This window comes from Microcaecilia unicolor, chromosome 3 (assembly GCF_901765095.1).
Source record: "Microcaecilia unicolor chromosome 3, aMicUni1.1, whole genome shotgun sequence".
In the NCBI taxonomy this organism is placed as follows: domain Eukaryota; kingdom Metazoa; phylum Chordata; class Amphibia; order Gymnophiona; family Siphonopidae; genus Microcaecilia; species Microcaecilia unicolor.
In genome coordinates, this window is record NC_044033.1 from 373,756,287 (window position 1) to 373,776,899 (window position 20,613).

At 43.2% G+C, this 20,613-nt stretch overlaps 1 protein-coding gene across 2 annotated transcripts in view; it reads right to left on the reverse strand.

Annotated features, from left to right (window-relative positions):
• Nucleotides 1-20,613, reverse strand: part of LOC115466983 (uridine-cytidine kinase-like 1) — a 114,352-nt gene that overhangs the window by 54,187 nt on the left and 39,552 nt on the right. The window contains exon 8 of one of the 2 annotated variants that reach the window (XM_030198594.1): nucleotides 17,445-17,461. The exons of the other annotated variant lie outside the window; for it this stretch is intronic. Within the exon in view, the coding sequence (XP_030054454.1) occupies nucleotides 17,445-17,461 (17 nt within the window). The remainder of the gene's footprint in view (nucleotides 1-17,444; nucleotides 17,462-20,613) is intronic. 2 annotated transcript variants of the gene reach the window in all.

Below are 20,613 nucleotides of genomic sequence, written 5' to 3' on the forward strand. Positions count from 1 at the left end.
CACAGTGGGCTCTACTGATGCTCAGTGTTGAGTGTGACCAAGACACTCTCAATATCAATACACCCCAGTGTCTGAAGCAGTTCTTGGATACATGGAGATCCATGTTTCTATACCAACAGACTGGTCTTATCACAAAAGAGCTTTTCTCTGTTTTACCAGGAATTGTTCTCGTTGGTCAGGTCTGAGGCATCATCGGTGCATACCTGTAATGGATATGGTCCTGTTGTATCAGAACATCTCCTGAAGCCACTAGTTTCTTCTTTTGGAACATTCTGTCCAGAAAAATAGCCACAACAAACTTAAACAGCTCAAAGGTGACAAAAATATCACAGACAGGAGCTCAAGGCTAAAAAGCGGCCTACATTGTGCTGATATGAAAAAAATATGTGAAAAAAAATAGATATTTCGCCAAATTTTAAAATCTTAAGGATCTATTGGATAGATGTGAAACACCACACAATAAGGACATGACTTACACATTTAGCAACAATAAGTTCTGAGACACTGAGGCAACAGCAAAGAAAAACAGGTTTGATTGGCTTAGTGGAAAAAATTAGACTGAAAAGGTCCCACATGACAGAAGTAGTCAGGAATGGGTGTGCATATGCAGTGAAATGGACCAAATGCTTATAGAAAAAGATGCTGCTGGCACTGTTTCTCACGCTGAGCTATATTGGTGACTTCACCCAGGGTTGGCTTACCTACTGGAGCAGGTAAAGCTCTGGTCCAGGGCACCAGTGATTAACAGTGCCACAATATCCAATTTCTGACCTCACTTGGTCTACAGGTTAAAAGCCTTTTCTTCCACCACCACCCTTGTCTGATCTATCCCCTTTACTCTTCCCCCTTCTCCCCATGGGTCCAGCACTGCTCCCTCACCTCTCTCGCTCCTTTGCGGTACTGTAAAGCTTATACTAGTTGCCAGTGGAAGTAGCAGCATGATAGGCTGCCTTCAGCCAGCCCCTGGGCCTTCCTTCCACCGTGTCCTGCCTCCTCTGATGCAATTTACTGTGGGTGGGACACAGCAGAAGGAAGATCAGAGGTTGACCGAAGGCAGCTTGTCTGAGACCGACATTAGCTTTACAGGAAAGCAGGGGAGTGAGAGGTGAGGAAGTAGTGCCAGACCTGCAGAGGAGGACAGAGAAGGGGGAAAGAGAGACTGCCGGGGGGGGGGGGGGGGGGGGGGGAATGCTGAACCCACAGGAATGAGGGGGACACCTGAAACAATGCGATGGTGGGGGAGGGCACTATCCCTTCAGCCACCCCTAATTTCACCCATGAATGAGGATTCACAGTCCTGCTTGTCCTCAGAGAAATATATATTTATTTATTAGGAATCACGCACACATATACATACATACATCAGGGAACAGGCATGATCCTCTATGATCCCTCCCTGACCTATGTAGCTGCTTCTGTTGCTCACGTATCACTGCCACAATCATGGACAAAGTCAACATTTAGCACGTTTCATCCTCTCCCTGGGTTCTCATTCTTACAATTACCAGATAATCTCAGCTGCCTGAGGTCTGATATGCTCGGCCCTCACAGAATGGAGTGCTGTGTATAATATGGCACCAAATTCCAAGTTCTACAGCAAGGCAGTGGACAAGACAGCAAAAACGGACCTGGGATCAGGGGGAGGAGGAAGTATGCACTGCTAATAAAAGGCCCAGAATAAAACTGTGTGGGAGGAGAGGACAAAACAGGCAAAGGACAAAGCTCAAGCTGTGAAGATTGGAAGGAAATAATAAGTAACTGAACTGGGACAAAGAAGGGGAGAGAGAGGTAGCTTAGTTTAACTTTCTATTATCTGCTCTTTTCTAGTGAAATCTCTTCAGTGTAATCCACTTTGGGTCATACTGGGAGTTGGTGGACTATAAATGGTATTTGGATTGATCTCTTGAAGTTCCTTTTCCACTTTTTTTGTTTTGTTGGACTATAAATGACATAGAAACTAAGAAAATCTAGACTGAGTAAGGGAGGTGAGAAGGGAAGAGAAATAGAGAAATGAAAAATAAATGGAGAGACAGAAGGTAGATAGAGGGGCATGACTTAAAAGCCTGGAAACTGGAGGGTTGAGAGGGGGTAGAGACAGTGTGAGGGATGTAGGTGTAGAAATGGAAAAATGAGATGGGCAGGAGAAATGGATGAAAAAGATATGAAAAATGTTGGAAGAGACAGGGTCAAATGAAATGAAAGATAATTTCAAAGAGACAGATGGAAAGGCTATGGAAATTACAGATGAAAGAAGAAAGACAAAATCACAAAGGAAACTGAAAACAGCATGAGACTATACATTGCAGTTAAATTTCCAGACTGAAAATTCTGAGTTTGAAATTATGATATGCATATAATTATTTCATACGGTATGGACTTGTGGACTATTTATGCTGGGCTCTGTGGAGTTTTCATTTTATTTTTAGAACCAGCAGTTTTCTCTTGCTCATTTGGGTTTCCAACTTAAATCAGAACCAGGTCTGGGATCTGACATCATGAGACAATTTGTAATTGCTCAAAAGGTCCCTCCCCCCCTAAAACTCCTTTTAGTCATGGCACTGCAGTCAAAGTTCCCTGCCGGTAGGTATGCATGTTTAGAGCTCCTTCCATAATCATGGGCTCTATTTTAAAAAAAATGTACATTATGCACTATCCTACAACTCTAGGCGGATCACATCATCATATACGTAATCACGTAATCAATAAATGCATCCATGATGGCTGGAGCTCCCTTATGCCAGGTGCTGTTTAATGTGGTCTGCACAACATTCTCAGCTAGGTCCAACCCACCAAGCAGAAGATGAGAGCCAGGAATCAAACCCAGGGCCAGCCCAGTTAAATAAACTTTTGTAATCAAGACAGTAGTGGCAATAAAGCTGCACGTATAAACACATGCTGGCAAAGATAACACACAGCATGTTCAAATGCATAGAAGTTTGACAGTACTGCTTCTTACTTATGATTGCTTTCTCCACCCTCTTCCCTCCTTCCCACATATTCAGACTTCTGATTGAAGCCAGCAGAGGAAAAGACAGGATGGGCAAGAACGCTGCACCACCACCCCTCTGCCAGTGGGAACAGGGAGGCAGGGATTTTGATGATAGGAAGAGATTAAAAAAAATACCTTGCTATAACACAAAGCAATTTGTGTTTCCAGCCACTCTCTTTATAAGCCATGAGAAGGAACAACAGAGTAGATATCAACAAGTAACAGAGTAATTGGCCATTTCATTTCAAGATCTGCTGAGCTTGCATGCCTTTGCTAAATAGCATTAGAGACTGATTATTGCACTAATCAAAATTAGACATATTGTTAGGATTTATCACCTTTTTGAACAAAATTCACCTAAGGCAGTATACAGCAAGAAAAATCTGGACATAGGCAACAGATAACCACAGCAGTAATAATGTTAAAACAACAGTGCATAGTACACTACTTAGAATGTCAGTACAACATGTAATAAAACTTAATAGACTGCCTAGGTTGTAAGTGGAGGTGGAACATATAAACAGGTAATAAGAGTTAGATAGAAAATAAAAGACATCATAAAGTTGCACATAAAGTCAGAAAGGTACATGAATATGATCTTAGCTAGGATAGGAGTGAAGCAAGTCCTGCTACAGTACGTACAGCCAGTGATAGTCCTTGAGTGTGTGACTAGCAAGTTTGATGCCCCTTCCATTAAAGGCTTGGGAGAAGAGCCAGGATATATCAGAGGATAGAGGTCTAATCTACTACAGAAACCTAGAATAAGCAAGAGATTATATGAATCTGTACATCTGTCCTAGCAAATAATATACAGACACAAAGAAGACAGTATTTTTTTTTATATTTGCCTTGTTTACCTGTTTCTATTTGCTTTTGCTGTCTTGTCTTTCTTTCTGTTAATACAGTTTTTTGTAAAAGGCTTCACAACCTTGCACGTTTTTCACATTCTGCTGTTTATAAAAAAAAACCAATCCAAAAAGAATCAAAGTAGTTTATCTGATTTACAAAACCTACTTTCAACACGACAGAACAATTATAGAAATATTAAAAAATAATAATAATTAAGAGTAAAATACCAAAAAATGTGTTGACTGCATAAGCCTTCACGCCTAGTAACTCAATATTTCATGGAAGTCTCTTACCAACAGTAATAACCATGGCTTATTTAGAGTGTTTGCCAACTTTGCACAGCAGGACGGTGGAGTTTTTGCCCACACTTCTTAACAGAATAGCTCATGCTCTTTCAAGTTTACTAGGGATCATCTGTAGAGTGCATCATCTGTAGAGTGCAAGTTTTGCCACACATTTTCTATTGGATTTAGATTTGGGTTTTGAATGGGCTACTCAAGGACATTCATTTTCTTTTTTGCCGAGACACTTCATTGTTGCTTTTGCTTTGTGCTTAGGAGCATTGTCCTGAAAGGTAAACCTTTTCCCTAGTACCAGATCTATAACAGACTGGAACAGGTTTCCTCCAAGACCTGCCTGTGCTTTTCCCCATCCATCTTTCCCTCAATCTTCACAATCCAACCTGTCTCAATTTTAATGAAGTATCAATGCATAAAGCAAAGATACTTACCTGTAGGAGGTATTCTCCGAGGACAACAGGCTTCTTATTCTCACAACTGGGTTGACGCCACCCAGTGTTGCCGGGTTCAGCAAATATGCTATAGAAAAATCAAGAGCGACCCCCATCCTGTTGGGATCAAATGAAACAAGCTGGGCATCTCTGTCTGAAGGGTTTCGTCTGCTCCATGTAAAAGGCCAACGCTCTCTTGCAGTCTAAGGTGTATAAGCTGTTTTCGCCACGGATGGACATGAGGTCAGGGAAAGAATGTTGGCACAATTGACTGGTTCAAATGGAACTCCGACACCACCTTAGGCAGGAACTTAGGGTGCATGCAGAGGACTACTCTATTGTGATGAAACTTTGTATAAGGTGCATCCATTACTAAGGCCTGAAGCTCATTGACCCTACAAGCCCTAACTGCCACCAAGAAAACGGTCAAGATCTGCTGAGCTTCAGGTGGCAGGAATTCAGTGGCTCAAAAGGAGCATTCATCAGCTGGGTGAGAACGATGTTGAGATCCCATGACACTGGTGGAGGTTTGACAGGGGACTTTGACAAAAGCAAACCTCTCATGAAGCAAAAAACTAAAGGCTGTCCAGAGACAGGCTTATCTTCTACACATTGATGATAAGCACTAATTGCACTAAGGTGAACCCTTATGGAGTTGGTCTTCAGACCAGACTCTGACAAGTGTAGAAGGTATTCAAGCACAGTCTGTGTAGGACAAGGAAATGGATCTATGGCCTTTCTGACACACCAGATGGCAAACCTCCATTTAAAAGAATAACACCTCTTAGTGGAATCTTTCCTGGAAGCCAGCAAGACTTGGGAGACACCCTCCTAAAGACCCAAGGAAGCGAATTCTAGGCTCTCAACATCCAGGCTGTGAGAGCCAGAGCCTGGCAGCTGGGATGTAGAAGTGATCCCTTGTCTGTGTGATAAGGGTCGGAAAACGCTCCAATCTCTATGGTTCTTCGGAGGACAATTCCAGAAGAGGGAACCAAATCTGTCGCGGCCAGTAGGGCGTGATCAGAATCATGGTTCCTCGGTCTTGCTTGAGTTTCAACAAAGTCTTTCCTTCTAGAGGTATGGGAGGATATGCATTCAGATGGCCTGTCCCCCAATGAAGAAGGAAAGCATCTGACGCTAGTCTGTCATGGGCCTGAAGCCTGGAACAGAACTGAGGGACCTTGTGATTGATTTGAATGGTGAAAAGATCTACCGAGGCGGTGCCCCATGCTCAGAAGACCCTGCGGGCTATGCCCATATTTAGAGACCACTCGTGAGGTTGCATTATCTTGCTCAGTCTGTCTGCCAGGTCGTTGTTTACGCCAGCCAGATAAGTGGCTTGGAGAAACAGGACGTGCTGGTGAGCTCAATGACACATCTGGACAGCTTCCTGACACAGAGGGTGAGATCCGGTGCCCCCTTGCTTTTTGGTGTAATACATTGCAACCCGATTGTCTGAATGAGAATAAGTTGATGGGACAGCCATTCTCTGAAAGCCTTTAGAGCGTTCCAGATCGCTCAAAGCTCCAGGAGATTGATCTGAAGATTCATTTCCTGGAAGGACCAAGCTCCTTGAGTGTGAAGCCCATCTATACGAGCTCCCCATCCCAGGAGAGATGCATCCATCGTCAGCACTTTTTGCAGCTGAGGAAGTTGGAATGGAAGTTCCAAGGTTAAATTGGACCAAATTGTCCACCACTGAAAGAGCACATAAGTTCCAGGGACACTTGGATGACATCCTCTACACTTCCCATGACTCTGTACCACTGAGAAGCCAGGGTCCATTGAGCAGATCTCATGTGCAAGCGTGCCATGGGTGTAACGTGCATGTGGAAGACATGTGGCCCAACAATCTTAACATCTGCTAAGCTGTGACCTCCTGTGATGTCCAAACCGAGGACGCTAGGGAAAGAGGGTTGTCTGCACATGTCTCCGGGAGGTAGACTCAGACAGTCTTCGTATCGAGCAGGGTTCCTATGAACTCCAGTTGTTGAATCAGATGGTGATGAGACGGGGTAGTTGATAACGAACCCTAGTAGTTCCAGCACCCGAACAGTCGTCCACATGGACTCCCGAGCACCGTCCTCCGAGGTGCTCTTCATCAGCCAATCGTCGAGATAAGGGAACACGAACTCCCAGCCTGCATAGCAACACTGCAACTACCAATAAACACTTTGTAAAGACCCTGGGAGCTGACGTGAGGCCAAAAGGCAATAGGCGGTACTAAAAGTGATGTGTTCCCAGTCAAAAAAGAAGATACTTCTGGTGGGCTGGAAGTATCGGGATGTGTGTATATGCATCCTTTAAGTCCAGAGAGCATAGCCAATCATTTTCCTGAAACATGGGAAGAAGGGTACCCAGGGAAACCATCTTGACTTTTCTCGGACTAGGAATTTGTTCATGGCCCTTAGGTCTAGGATGGGACGTGTCCACCTGTCTTTTTCTGCACAAGGAAGTACGTGGAATAGAATCCCTGGCCTTCTTCCCCTGGTGAAATGGGCTCCACTGAATGGGCCTTTAGAAGGGCAAAGAGTCCCTCTGCAATTACATGCTTGTGTTGAGAGCTGAAAGAATGGGCTCTTGGTGGACAATTTGGAGGTTTGGAAAGCAAATTGAGGGTGTATCTGAGCTGGACTATTTGAAGAACCCACCAGCTGGAGGTTATGAGAGGCCACCTTTGGTGAAAACGTTAACCTCCCTCCAACCAGCAAGTTGTCTGGGACAGACACTTTGCCTGCAGCTATGCTCTTCTGGGGCCAGCCAAAAGCTTGTCCCTTGCTTTTGCTGGGGAGCGGCAGGGGCCTTGGACACACGCTGTTAACAAGAACGAGCGCACTGGGGTTGAGCCTGAGTAGGCTGGAGAGCCGCAGAAGTGTACCTATGCCTAGAGAAGAAATAGGGAGCACTCTGCGACTTACCAAAATACCTACTGGATGAGGAGGCGGTTGCAGAAGACATCAGTATGCTTGTTGATTTGGTCAGCGATCTCCTCGACCTTCTCTCTAAAAATGTTATCCCCCCAGCAAGGGGCATCCGCCAATCTCTGCTGAACAGAATGTTCAAGGTCAGAAACACGCAGCCATGAGAGTCTGCACATTGCTATATCTTGGGCAGAGATCCTGGATATCATATCAGTTTCTATGGAACTTTGGAAGGCTAAGTGCTTTGAAAATATGCCTCTAAGAGGGGCATAATCGAAAGGGGCGCCCACATTTTCCTGAGGACGTTCTCGCAGGACATCCCAGCGAAGGGGCGGGGAAATCCATATTATCGAAACAAGATGGACATCCATCTTTCGTTTCGATAATACGGTCAGGGACGCCCAAATCTTGACATTTATGTTGTCCCTAGAGATGGTCGTCCTTAGACTTGGTCGTCTGATTTTCGGCGATAATGGAAACTAAGGACGCCCATCTCAGAAATGACCAAACGCAAGCCCTTTGGTCGCGGGAGGAGTCAGCATTCGTAGTGCACTGGTCCCCCTGATATGCCAGGACACCAACCGGGCACCATAGGGGGCACTGCAGTGGACTTCAGAAAAAGCTCCCAAGTACATAGCTCCCTTACCTTGAGTGCTCAGCCCCCCCAAAACCCACTACTGTACACCACTACCATAGCCCTTACGGGTGAAGGGGGGCACCTAGATGTGGGTACAGTGGGTTTCTGGTGGGTTTTGAAGGGCTCACATTTACCACCACAAGTGTAACAGGTGGGGGATGGGCCTGGGTCCACCTGCCTGAAGTGCACTGCACCCACTAAAACTGCTCCAGGGACCTGCATACTGCTGTCATAGAGCTGGGTATGATATTTAAGGCTGGCAAAAAACATTTTTAAATTTTTGTTTTGAGGGTGGGAGGGAGTTAGTGACCACTGGGGAAGTAAGGGGAGGTCATCCCAGATTCCCTCCGGTGGTCATCTGGTCATTTAGGGCACTTTTGTGGCTTGGTTGTAAGAAAAAAAGGACCAGGTAAAGACGTACAAGTGTTCGTCAGGGACACCCTTTTTTTTTTCCATTATGGGTCGAGGACACCCCAGTGCCACCTTCGCTATGCCTCCGACACCCCCCCAGGAACTTTGGTCGTCCCCGCAACAGAAAGCAGTTGGGGACGCCCAAATCGGCTTTCCATTATACCGATTTGGGAGACCCTGTGAGGACGCCCATCTTGCGATTTGTGTCAAAAGATGGGCATCCTTCTCTTTCGAAAATAAGCCTGTAAGGGTTTTTTTAGTTTGTTTGTTTTTTTTAGACAGAACAAAAGAAAAAAAGGAAGGAGTAGCAAAAACTGCCAAAAGGCACTGAAAAACAGCTCTCTAACAGATGTGTGAGGAGCAAGCAAAAAAGCCGCTGCTTCTCACAAGATGAAAACAAAACTGAATCAGCGCATTCATGCTGCAGGCGGAAAGACACTCGAGCATACGTGCTGCAGCGCTGCTCGCACTCCAAAAAGCTCTCAATTTTTCTATGGCATATTTGCCAAACTAGGTGATGTGGGATGGCATCTACCCAGTTGTGAGAAGAAGCAAGGTTGCTTGTTCTCGGAGAATGCTAATCACCACCATGCTTTACTGTATGAATGACATTAGCAGAGTGATGTACTGCAATTTATACCATGCAAATCACTTAACAATGAGATCAAAAAGTTCCACTTTGGTCTCAGACTGGAAAACTTTCTGCCACATGTGTGCAACGTTCCCCTTTTCTTTGCAAATGCTATCATGTACTTTGATAGCGTGAGCAAGCACAGACCCTTTATATATAAACGGTTTTTATTGATGGACATACTCCAGTTCAAGCATAGGAAATGTTTACATTTTATATCTTTTCCAATATTTCTATATTAACAACATAACTTACAACATGTCTATCCCATCATTTTTTTTTAAAACATTTACTGCCTCCCCCCTCCCCCCCTCCCCCCCCTCCCCCCTTCCAAGAAATGAGAAGCAACAACCTCTGAGTTTGAGCTTCATGATTCCTACTAACATTCTCATCAAACCTTGCCCAATCCTTAATTGCTTACACGTGGGCTTCTGGCTTCATTATATCGACCCCAGCCTGTTAAGTACAGCACTTCTGGCTTTGTGGGATATATTTTGTAAATAATGATTCCAAACGTTAAGAAATTTCTTTCTTCTCCTCAAGTTGTCATATGCTTCTCTTGCCTCCCACAACATTAGCTCATGTAGCTTATTCCTCCATAACCATACAGATGGTGGTTCTTCCTGCATCCAATGTCTCAATATACATTTTTTGCCCACTGCAAATGCTTTACATAAAAATACCTCCAAATTTTTATCCGATATCCCATATGCATTAGTTTTGTTCAAAAGTACTCCTCTCCAAGAGGGGTGTAACCTTTGTCCCAATAGTTGTTCTAAGTACTCCTGTATCGCTCTCCAGAATGTTTTTATTTTATCACACCACCAAAATGCATGCAAAAATGTGTTCTTCTCTCTGTGGCATTTAAGGCATTGAGAATCAGAGCTCCATCCCGCCCTTACAGCCTGAGATTGTGTTATATAGCCTCGGTGAATAACCCTGAATTGACTCTCTTGTAATTCTGCCCCCCCCATCTGCCCAGGTATGCTTCCAATTAGTTTTGCAAAATTTATTCCCTTCAGCTCATATCCCAAGTCTTTGCTCCATTTGTCTTTGAGCTTCTCATATGTTCTGGGGGGTCCAAGTGGGACCAGGGCTTTATGTAGGCTCGATATTGATACCTGTCCATGTGCGTCCCCTTCCAGGAATTCCCGCACCCTCTGACCCAGTTTTGCGCCCAGGGCTGCCTGATCCAAACTATGCCAGTAATGATGCAATTGTCTATATGTATAATAATCCCTCTGGGCCAATACCTGTCTCTGCTGCAGGTCCTGAAAACTATGCAGATTCCCCTCTTCATTCATTAAGTGTTCAAATAGAGTGATTCCCATTTCCAACCATCTAGCCATTACCCCTTTCTCCAATCCGGGGGGGAAGTCCCTATTTCCCTGTATTGGAAGTTGGTCACTAACATTAGGGTCTTGTCCCCAGTTATGCATAAGAGACTGCCAAGCACGTCGCAATGGTTGCAACAGTATACTTCTTCTGCAGGTAGTTGGTAAACTCTTTGTTTTTGCCTGCAGAAGGAAATTCAAGTGCCACGGGTCAAAGAATGCACGCTCCCAGCTAGTTGGCGTGTGTTGATGTGTGTTAAGTATCCAATCCCTGATGTGTCTTAAAAGACATGCCTGATTGTAACGTCTAATACAGGGGAAACCCAATCCACCCTGAGCCCATCCATCATATAAGTATTCAAATCGTAGTTTAGACTTCTTTCCCCCCCACACAAATTGCCGACACATCCTATTTAATTTCCTTAAATCTTTACTCAGTATATGTATTGGCAACACCTGCAAGATATAGAGCCATCTCGGGAATATGATCATTTTGAAGAGATTTATTCTGCCTATTAATGATAAAGGCAGGTAATTCCATCTTTCCAGAACCCTTTTGGTATCTTGTAGCAGCTTGTCAATATTTATCCTGTACAGGATGGTAGTATCCATAGTTAATCGTACCCCTAAGTATCGAAAGGATTCCCCTGCCCTCCTCAATGGCAGCTGTCTGTGCCACTCTCCCATTTGAGCCTCTTTCCTACTTAATACTTCTGATTTCTCCAGGTTTAGCTTAAAGCCAGAGAAATCCCCATACTCTGCCATACATTCTAATAGCGCCTTCAGTGATGTCTCTGGAGAAATTACATGAGCCAGCAAATCATCAGCGAAGGCAGCTATTTTAAAAATTTCTGTGCCAACTCTGACTCCCTGCACATCAGGGTTGCGCTGGATATCTCTAAGCAGTGGATCCAGTGTTAACACAAACAGTAAAGGTGACAGGGGGCATCCTTGCCTGGTCCCTCTATGGACTGAGAATGATGGGGATAATATTCCATTAACCCATACCTGGGCCTGTGGAAGATAATATAAGGCTTTGATTGCGTCCTGGAATAATCCTCTTATGCCATATGCATCTAGTGTGCCAAATAAAAAATCCCAGACCACCCTATCGAACGCCTTTTCGGCATCGAAACTTACTAATATTGAGGGCGTGTCCTTTATAAATACCTCCTCTAATGTTACCAATATCTTTCTTACATTTTTAGTAATAGTTCTGCCCTGTACAAACCCTACCTGTGATTCTTCTATAACATCTGGTAATATTCGGGACAAACGATTTGCCAGGACTTTTGCAAACAATTTTGCTTCAAAATTTAGTAGCGAAATAGGTCTGTATGATTCAGGCTTTTGTACATCTTTTCCTGGTTTTGGAAGTACTATAATCTGTGCTGTTCGTAGTGACGTGGGCATTCGTTGCTCTTGCACTATCATGTTAAACATTGCGGTAAGGGGTTCTACTATTTCCTCCTTCATCAATTTATATAATTCTCCCCTATATCCATCAGGGCCTGGGGCCTTCCCTAGTGGCGCTTGCTGTATTGCCCATGATACCTCCTCTGTTGACATGGGAGCATTTAACATGGCCAGACTTTGTGTGTCCATCTGCGGGAGCTCCTGTCCCGCCAGGTAAATCTCACTATCCATCGGGGGCGGGTCAGGTGAGGCATAAAGCCTCTGATAATATTTTTGCATGATACGATTTATACACTCATCTTTATTTTCTAACACCCCTTCTGAAGAATATAACGCGTTTATCTTATAATTTCCTTGTCTTGGGTTTGCCATCCTGGCCATCATCCTACCACTTTTATTTGCATATTTGTATAATTGATACCTATAATACATATAATTTTTTTGTGTTTTATCGTGTATTCTTTCATTCAGTGTTTGCTGCATTTCTAAAAGCTTAACTTTCAGCTGTATATCATGATGGCGTCCATACTCGCGCCTCAAGCGGGTGATTTCTTTTTCTAACCTTTGCAGTTCCTTTTCCCATATCTTTTTCTGGTGGCTAGTATACGCAATAATCTCACCTCTTAATACTGCCTTTGCTGTGTCCCAGTATAATATGGGGGTCGCCCTATGCTCCTGATTAGTGTCTTGAAACTGTCTATATTTGGCTAGTATAAATTCCCGAAATTTTCTGTCTTTATATAACCTTGTAGGGAACTTCCATTGGTATGTGCTAGCCTTACTCTCTGTGGGTTCCCATAAGACCATTACCATTGCATGGTCTGATATTTTTATGGGTCCTATTTCCGCCTTGCGAATTTTTGTAAATAGTGAACGGGAGATAAAAATATAGTCGATCCTCGACATGGTGTCGTGCGCCCGAGACAGGTGGGTGTAATCTCGTTCCAACGGGTGTAAGGTTCTCCACACATCCACCAGGTCAAGGACCCCACTCAGTAGCCCAATTCCTCTAGATTCTGCTCCCGCTCTCCTCTTTTTATCCCCATGTGACCTGTCCAAGTTGGGATCTCCTACTTCATTGAAATCTCCCCCTATCAGCAGGGGAACTCCTTCTAGACCTGTTAGGTGATGTAGAAGTTTTTTATAAAATGTTTTGTTATAAGTGTTTGGAGCATAGATATTGCACAAAACCATGGGTTGACGTTCTATTGTCAGGTGTGCCAACACATATCTTCCTTCTTTATCTGCTATGATCTTATGGGTAACGATATGGATCCCTTTCTTGATCAGTATTATTACCCCTGCTTTTTTCCCCAGTGCTGGTGAATCATAATATGATCCTACCCACCATCGACATAATTTCTCATGTTCTTTGGCTGTTAAGTGTGTTTCCTGAAGCATTGCTACCGATACCTGTTGCTTATGAAGTGCTTGGAGGATCTTCTGCCGTTTAATCGGTGATGAGATACCTCCCACGTTCCATGTCACCACCTTAAGGACCATCACATATCCTCAAGCATTTTTTGAGCACCTGGCAATTATCTCTCTGTGTGCAGGAGGGGTCTCCCAGCCTATACCCCTCCCACTTCTGATGTTGTAAGAATTCTCTAGATTCCCCTCCTTTTGAAGCTCTTTGTGTATTCCTTGTGTTGCCCTTCTCCCTTTCTGCCCTGTAATACCTAATCTTCCCTCTACCCTCCCTCCCTCCCTCCCCCCTTCCCCTCTCCCATCCTCCCGTCTTCCCCCCTTCCCCAAGTCTGAACAGCACCAAATGTGCTGTCTGCCTCCGTGCTACCGATCAGGGACCCCACCCCTACTTTTTGCTTATGTTACATATTACCTCCCTCCCCCTTAAATTCACAGCCCCCCTTGTATAACATCAAATAACAGTATCAAGACCAACTTTAGTAATCACAACAGTTATAGTTACAGATCTTCTGCCTCAGCAATGTCACTCCCACTGATGAATCTCGGGTTTTTTACTCATGTGTCTCTTGATGCTTCCGAACTGTCTCTCTCCAGGCGGTCCACCAGTGTCTGAGCGGCTTCTACCGTGTCACAGATTCTCACTGTCCCATTATGTTGAATCCTGAGTTTAGCTGGATATAGTAAGCTGAATTTTATCCGCATTTTGTGTAGTCGCCCGCAAATGGGCGAAAATTGCTTACGTTGAAAGGACACTTTAGTGGAGTAGTCTTGAAAGCATAATATCTTTTGTCCTTCCACTTCCAACGTTCCTCCTTTCCGAAGAGCTGCTAGGATCTCCATCTTATGTTGATAATTAAGAAGTCTCAGTATGACCACGCGTGGGCGTGCATTTGCCTCCTTCCTCGGCCCCAGACGATGCGTCCGTTCTATCTTCAGTTGTCCCACTGTGCTCTGATTTGGCAATAGCTTAGTGAGCCTGGGTTCCAGAAAGTCTCTCAGATCTGCATCTGATATTGACTCTGGTATGCCTATCAGTCTGAGATTATTTCTACGCGAACGGTTTTCCAAATCGTCCACTTTCTCTTCTAAAGTTAATATCGTTTTTTGGAGGTGTTCAATAGATTTGGAGGCTTCCTGTGAGGCATCTTCTACGTCACCTATCCGCTGCTGGACCTCCTGGAGTTCATTAGTAAATGTAGTAAACCTTTGGTCCATGCCATCAAGCTTATCAATTATTTGTTGTAACTTGTGGCTCATGGTTTCCTCTACCGCCATCCTCACCTCTGCTACTATTTCTGAGGCCCAAACCGAGCTCACTGGCGGCGATGGAGGCGGATTTTTCTCCGACATTTTTGGTCCTCCGCTCTTAGTTTTGTCCTTCTCCAGCTCTTTTTTTGTACTTCTAGTCGCCATGCAAACAGTTTTTGGGGATAACCACAGTTTGATCTGTCTGTGGAGTTTGTTGATATCACTTCTTTAACCGACTACTTTGGGGAGCCTCGTGGCTCACTGCTGTGATAGCTCAAATTTTTAGCCCAGACCCAGACTTCCGATTTTGCTGGCTATTGCACTGGGTTGGAGAGCTGTTTACGATTCTTTTTATTGTTAGTTCTTTAAATTCTCTGAACCTTGTACATTCTGCTTCGCGATCGCCATTCGGGGCTGCGTTTGTTGTTTCCTCCGTGCCTCGCGGCACGCCTCCCCTCTCCCCCTTCGTTTCGCCGTTAACTTCGCCGAGTTCTTTTACTCACTTTTATGCCTGGTAAGAAGATTTCTCGGCTTGCGGTTTTCAGCGCTCTTTTCTCGGCGCTATACTACCACGTGGGCGGACATCCGTCGTCGATCTGTTCCTCGCCCTTTCTTTCCTTTCCTGCCCCCGAATCGGGGTTTACGGGTCTCCATCGCGCCACTGCATCTTCCGGAGGGGAGGGGAAGCAAAACCGCCGACTCTGGGAGTTATTTTATCTCGTTTTGGTGGGGTCCCCGGTCGCAGCTAGCTGGAGCTCTCTCTTGCGGCGGCCATCTTGGCCGGCAGCTCCACCGGAAGTCAAGCACAGACCCTTTATAAACACAGCCAAACCACAGAATAAAGTAGAACAAAACACTTATTAAGTTGAGTATCAATTATACACAAAGATTTGTTCCTGTCACAGGTTTGGTAACTCAGAAGCAAGCATAATCCTCTTATAACTTAGTTCTAATATAAAAGAAGTGACTTCTGCCAGGCTACATTAGTCACTGTATACGCAGGAATATCAACTTGAAGGTCAGCATTTACAACAGAATTTATTTCTAGTCCACCCTTATCCAGGGCAGAGTAAAAAAAAAAAAAAAGCACACATAAAAAACATAAAATCCACAATAACAGACAAGGAAAGCCCTGTCTTCTGTCAAGCCACGAGGTCAGCATTTCACAATGTTCAACTTCCCTACCAACGCCATTCTTCTGGTTCCTTGCCAATACCTTGTGGAGGCCAACCATGAAGGGCCGTTCCTTCCTGTTCAGGTTTTTTTTTTTTTTTTTTTAACTTTCCCGGCTAGACTATGTCCTCTTGGCTAAGCAGTCTAGAGCTACATCTCTCAATGTGGCTCTGTGAGGGATTGTACTTGGGGGCAAACAGGTTTACTCTACACACTCCATCACGAGCACATCATATGGTTTTACTTTGGCAAAAAAGCAGCTAGTTCTGCCCTCACACACAGGCCATGTTTGCGTCATGATCATAATGAACAGTCGATATTTGTCCTCAGTCAGAAACCTCTGCAGTTCTTTTAAAATAATCTCAGGTCTCACAGTGACCTTCTTCAGGTGTTCTTTAACCCACAGCTACTGATTTAATCAGTGTCATAGTAGTATCAAACTGTTTCCACTTTACAATGATAGACCTGACAGCGCTCCAGGGATATTCAAAACAGACTGAAATTTTCTTATAGCCTTCTCCAATGTGTACCTTTGAATAACTTTCTCCCAGACTTTCCTCAGCTGTTTCATACTGGGCATGTTTTGCTTCGAATTCATTTCATACAACAGAAACAACTTGAGAGCTAGGTTCAAATCTCACCTCTGTGTTGATAAGCAAGTCACTAAACCCTCTATTATCTCAGGTACAAAGAATATAAGCCTTCTGGGGACAGGAAAACACCTACTGTATCCAGATATAACGTGCCTTAACTACTGAGAAAGTTATGAGCTAAATCCCAACTGAAAATTTCTTGGCTCTTCATCAAGAAGTATTTGAATCAGCTCAACTACTGTAATTGGACATGTGGGCTATATCTAAAGTATGGACCTTAAGTCAAATTTTGGAAATGGAGCAAATTTTGGCTTGCAAAGGGTGTGAAGACTTACGCAGTCAATATTTTCTGGTTTCTTATTCTTAAGAACATTTTGAATATTTCTATAATTCTTTCTTGTTGAGAACATAGCATAGGTTAGATCATTAAAACAAACTCCTAGTCCAGTTTCAATTGCATTTTTTAGGTAGCAGAATGTGAAAAAAATGCACAGGGGTATGAAGACTTATAAGCCATTGTACTTGCTGACAAGAACACATTATTCAAAGATGGTCATTTCCTTGTGATGCATGAAGGGAGAGAAGGAGCCTTGCAGATGTACCTTCAGATTCAGTGATTTACAATGTACAGTGTGCATAAAATGCTGTTTTAAGAGTAAATACATAAATCAGCGTATATGAGGTGTCAAAGTGTGTGTCCGTATATGAATAACATGTGAGGGTATGTGTTGCTGTGTGTGTGTGTTGTATGCTGTGTCGGTGGGTGGAGGTGCTTTAACAGTGTGTGTATGTGTGCCACTGGTTATGAAGTGCTGGTGGGTTAAGGCACTGGTATGTGTGACCTGTTGAGGGTGCACAGCTATGTAGCTAATACAAAATCCAGCAGGGAGAGCCATCTGACAAACAGATTATCTGTAGTAAAGGGCCATGCTATAGAAGTGGTGCCCCTTTTCCCTCCAACTCCGGTTTGGTTGTGCTCCACAGCATCTTCTCACTCTCCCCTTTCCCACTAAGAAGGGCAGATAAAAGAAAGGCAGATAAAGTAAAATGAGAAGAGGTTACATTACCCCTGCTGGCGTCCTACCTCACAGTGATTTCACGCTGAGATGGCAAGAGAAAGGTCAGTCAAGGTTAGGTCATGGCAAGTAATTCATTACAACACGTGGGAGCGAGGCGGATTGGGGCCAGGCCAGGGGTACAACAGGGAGGAGAGAAATAAAACAGACAATAAGGAGTCATTTGGATGGCCAAGCCAATCCGCAAAACAAAACAAAACAAAAAAACTGTTCAAAGAAACTTAAGTGGAGCCTGAATGATGCTCCAACTAATGCAATGGCCCATGCTCCTAAGTTCTCCTACACTGAAGAACTCACAAATAGACAAAAGTCTAGTGTTTTGGGATCTTTAAGCACCTTTTTTCACTGTGCTCAAGATGTTGTGGATGAATTTAACTTTACAAATGACTTCTTTTATGTGCTGGTTAAGATCTGTGACTATTTCCCTCCTTATTCTTATCTGGCTAAATTGAATGTTTCACTTTATCAGTAGTAAACCACTGTCTCATCTGGATGATATTTAGGTATGGAGGGAGGATAGATTTAGGGGTTTTTCCATTGTTGATATAGCCCGGATACCACATTGTTTACTAAGTTGGAAAGAGTGGGCTATGGTACTTTTGGTGATGTATAGAAGGAAATTATGTTCTATAAAGATACTAGTTATGTGTGTTTCTTCTTTTACTTTATGGAAAATTGCTGATTGACTATATATCTACAGGAAGCTTTTTTCTTTTACATTATCCTTTGAAAATTCAATGAAGTGTTATAACAACAAAAACACAAAAGAAAAAAAAACCTCACAAATCTGTGGTTAGGATTTGTAATAAAGGCTATGAATGGAGCCAAGGGAGGAGAGGAAGAAGAAATCATTCCCTTCCAATACTAAGTCAGTAACACTGAAACTAAAGCTGCATTCCAGCAGATTCCAAAAAAAGGCAGCACAACAATACACCGGAACAGTGCTTGGTCAAATCCGATGGTTTTGGAGATTAACGTATACCACCAAGTATATTCTCCTTAAGAGAGAACAATTTCATCAAAAGGGTGTCTGGATGTACAAGTTGTCCCTCCCCTAACAAAGAAATTTCTCTTCTTTCTCCCTTCCTCCCAGCCTTAAGATCATTTCCTTCTTTCTATTCCCCAACCTCAGCCCCAGAACAGTCTCCTCTTTCTCATCCCTCTTCCCAGCCCCAAGATTTAGTTTTATCTGCAGTTACATGTATCAGCTACTATTAGTGTGTCCTTGGGCCAAGGTTTTATACAAGGAAAATGTTGGAGCACGAAAGCGGCTAATGCACATGCAGGGCATTTCCCCTACCCAAAGAGATTAAATAGGAACACCATTACTCAGCAAGCAGTTTGTGCTACCGTTTCACAAGGCATCACCAACTGAGAGGAGAGAAAAAATAGCAAGTCCTGAGCCCTGGTCACCACTCATGTTTAGGAATAGTTTGGATTGGATTTATTCATTTTATATACCACATTTATGCTTAGGTGTCAAAGCAATTTACAATAACCATTAGTCATGCAAAATACAGTAATCATACAATTCTATAATAAAACATTTCAAAAACATTCCATAATAAAACGTTTCAACAGCACTACAAATAAAATTGCCGAAACAGCCAAGTTTTTAGCAATTTACGAAAACTGAGGTAGAAAGAAGCCCTTTGTAGTTCCTCAAGTAAAAAGTTCCAAAGAGAAGGTTCCACATATGAAAACACTCTTTTTCTAGCTGATGAAAGCAGGCTGTATTCACTGGCCAGCGTGATGTGACCACACAGCTGACACCAACTCATAAAATTGCATATTTTCCTCTCCCCTCCTCAAAGAGCTCTCAATACACTCGCTCCAAAGCTCTCCGATTCTCTTTACCTTTTGATCACCCAGTGGAGATTAGACACCATTTACATTAAGGAGCTACACTTAACAAAAGAGGCAGCTTCCTGTTCACTGTGCCAGTCCTATGGTATAAACTGCAGGACCACTGATCTCACAATTCATATAAACTGAACTTGTGGGCAGATGTTGACACTGTTTGGTGCTGCCTGCCATCCCACCAGTTGGTGGAGGGGGCTGGCAAGGATAAGCCATACATTTTTGATGTTCCGATTCTACAGGCCAGCTCCACCGTGCAAGGCTGCTCACCAGGGAGCTGCTCCCAATTTTACATGCTGTCTGTTACACATGGCAGTTATCCTATAAATAAGCCTGGAATGACTACTACTCCCATTAGCAATGCTGGCAACTAACTCAGTTTGATCTCTGGGGGCAATATATCAAAATAAGTTAGTTCTGTGCCATGCACAACAGTAAAACACCTCAATCCTAAGCCAGGATACAATTTATGCCCATCTCTGGGGAAAAGATGACTAAAGTAGTGTTGAGAATGGCTCATTTTTCACATTATGGGTCCATAAGCAGTTGGCAAAACTTACATGTTTGATCTTCTGTAACTTCTTTATTTTTTTTACATAAAAGGATGGGATTTAAACTATTTATGACAATTTTTTTTTACTCTAACGGAATTTTTTTTAAATTTAGTTTTTAAACTTTACAAACTCATGGAATCATTTTTGAAAAGAAATTACAGAAATAATTGAAAAAAGGAAACAACAACAAAAAAAGATATCCCAAAACTATGGAACAGAATCTTATAATATTTATAGTCCACTGTTGAGGTGGGGGGTGGGGAGAGAACAAGAACACAACCATAAAAATTTAACCACTTTGATTCTAATCACAGAAAGGCAATATATCAAATCCCATCCCTACAGCACCTTCACTGGCTTCCAGTAGAAGCACAGATTAAGTCTAAGAACGTGATTCTAGCATTTAAGTGCAACATCTCACCAATTTATCTAAAGCATATTGCTCAGCTCATTCTTTACAGTCATAAAATGAAAACTGGCTGTGTGTAATAATTGATCAATGATGTTAAGATTAGCATGCTCACAAAATCCACGCTTAACATTTGTAATTTCTAAGGTCTAGAAACTTCTCACAAGGATGTTCAATAGGGTTCTTTTAAATCAGCAGCAAAAACATGGTTGTCTTAAAGTCTCTATAACGAAGACTACAGAACACAGGGTGTTAGCAAACCCTAACCAGGGAGATATTTGATTGTTAATTTAAAGGGAGCTCATAGAGAAAGGATTCTCACAATCTGCTGATTGTATCAAGTTATGAAATATT